Source organism: Pundamilia nyererei, unplaced genomic scaffold (assembly GCF_000239375.1).
Source record: "Pundamilia nyererei isolate P.nyererei 1_Seehausen unplaced genomic scaffold, PunNye1.0 scaffold00001, whole genome shotgun sequence".
Taxonomy (NCBI): Eukaryota; Metazoa; Chordata; class Actinopteri; order Cichliformes; family Cichlidae; genus Pundamilia; species Pundamilia nyererei.
The window spans coordinates 12,425,371-12,427,437 of record NW_005187402.1 but is presented as its reverse complement, the minus strand read 5'-3'; the positions used below and the strand labels follow the sequence as shown (position 1 = coordinate 12,427,437).

Below are 2,067 nucleotides of genomic sequence, written 5' to 3'. Positions count from 1 at the left end.
TGCTCAGAATATGGCGCGAGAATCGTGGGACTGTTGTCATTTTCATCCAGGATTAAAACGTTGACAGTGACGTTGCTGCTGAGTGGAGGAACACCAGAGTCTGTGGCCTGAACTTTAAAGTGGAACATTTTCAGCTCCTCATAATTAAAAGACTGCAGGCTGATTATGTCTCCAGTCTCTGAGTTTATGTTTAAAACAGTTGAAATCGAAAATTGATTCGGATAGTTCTCTCTTAACGAATACGTTAATTTAGCATTTTCATTTGTGTCAGCGTCACATGCTGTCACTTTTGTGATTATGTCTCCCACTTTACTGTTCTCTTTCACGTAAATATTAATATAGCCATCTGGAAAACTCGGTGCATTATCATTAACATCAGAAATGTGCACAGTGATTACAGCACTGCTTGAAAGAGGCGGACTGCCTTCATCGGTAGCGATTATAGTTACACTGTATTGTGATAAAGTCTCCCTGTCAAGCTGACCGTTAACTACTATTGAGTAATAGTTTTTGTAATTTGACTTTAATTTAAATGGGATGGAATCTTTCAATTTACAAGTGGTGAGGCCATTTTGCCCCCCGTCTTTATCCGTTACAGTCACAAGTGCAACTACTGTTCCAATTTCAGCATTTTCCTTTACTGGGCTCATAAGTGAAGTTACTGAAATCTGTGGTGCATTGTCATTGACATCAACAATCTCTAACAGCACTTTAGAATAACCGCTACGAGGGGAAGCGCCTTGGTCGCTAGCGCGCACTCGTAATTCATATGCAGTGTTTTCCTCGTAATCCAGATTACCCTTCACAATGATTTCACCGCTCTCAGGAATAACAATGAACTTTTCAGGGGAATCTACATTTCCTCTTTTCAGTAAAGAATACCTGACGTCTGAGTTTGAACCCTCGTCCAAGTCTGTTGCATTTAATTTGAGTATTGTTGTACCTATAGGCACACTTTCACTGACGATTACTTTATGAAGCGGCTTACTAAATGAAGGCGTGTTATCGTTAACGTCTATGACATTCACAAAAATCTGCATGGTGCCAGATCTCACAGGCTTTCCCCCATCAACGGCTGTCAATGTTAGTTTAATAACGGATTGTTTCTCTCGATCTAAAGCTTTTTGCAGCACTAACTCAGCAGACAAATGGTCTCCTCCGCTACTGACATCTGTGGAGAAATGCTCGTTTGGACTTAATTTGTAGGATTTCACTGAATTGCTGCCAGTGTCTGCATCCTGAGCTGCCGGGAGCGGATACCTCTCTCCCGTTGAAGACGATTCGGAGATATTAAACACATGGATTTGTTCAAGGAATGTCGGAGCGTTATCGTTGACGTCCACAATGCTGACTTCAATGCGATAAATATTCATGGGATGGTTTAACAGTCCCTCTATATTTAAAGAACACTTTGGTAAATTAGGACAAAGCTCTTCTCGGTCTATTCTTTCGGCAACGAACAAAGCTCCTGTCCGTAAATTAGCCTCAAAATATGCCTTACTGTATCCCGATACAATCCGAAATCCTCGTTCCTCCAGTTGTTGTGTATTAATGTTCAAATCCTTCGCGATATTCCCCACTACCGTGCCTTTGTCCACCTCCTCAGAAACGGAGTAGGAAATCTGAGCAACACAGTAGCCGGATAAACAAAGAGTAATGGCGAACAACATCCATTCCCCCTCTCTGTGGTGTCGGAGACTCATTCTGTTTTGTAGATATTATTCCAGAGAAATAAACGCACTTCATTCACTAATGCAGACAAATATCCGAAAGACTACCAAGCTCTCTACATGTAGATACCATCGTTCATGACGAGGCGATTTACTAACCCGGACAGAAACGCAGAGGCTGTCTCTTATTTCACCAACAGTGAAGGTGGAGCTTTAACTCATAATTTACATCAGTGAGTTTGTGGTCTTGGGCGACATCTAGTGTTCCTTTTATCGACAACAGTTTAATATTTAGAGATTGTTTGTTTTCCCAAACACACCAGAAATGGATCACGAATATCAGATGTCATAAGATATTAACTTTTTGTGCTGCAGAAAACGTCGTGCACACTAAAAA

The 2,067-nt window shown here is 41.2% G+C and overlaps 1 protein-coding gene across 1 annotated transcript in view; it reads right to left on the bottom strand.

The window, feature by feature from the left end:
- LOC106456187 (protocadherin alpha-2-like) overlaps positions 1-1,813 on the bottom strand; it is a 21,603-nt gene extending 19,790 nt beyond the window's left edge. The window contains exon 1 of the mRNA XM_013910379.1: positions 4-1,813. Coding sequence (XP_013765833.1) covers positions 4-1,703 — 1,700 coding nt within the window. The 5' untranslated portion in view covers positions 1,704-1,813. The remainder of the gene's footprint in view (positions 1-3) is intronic.
- Positions 1,814-2,067: the final 254 nt, after the last annotated feature.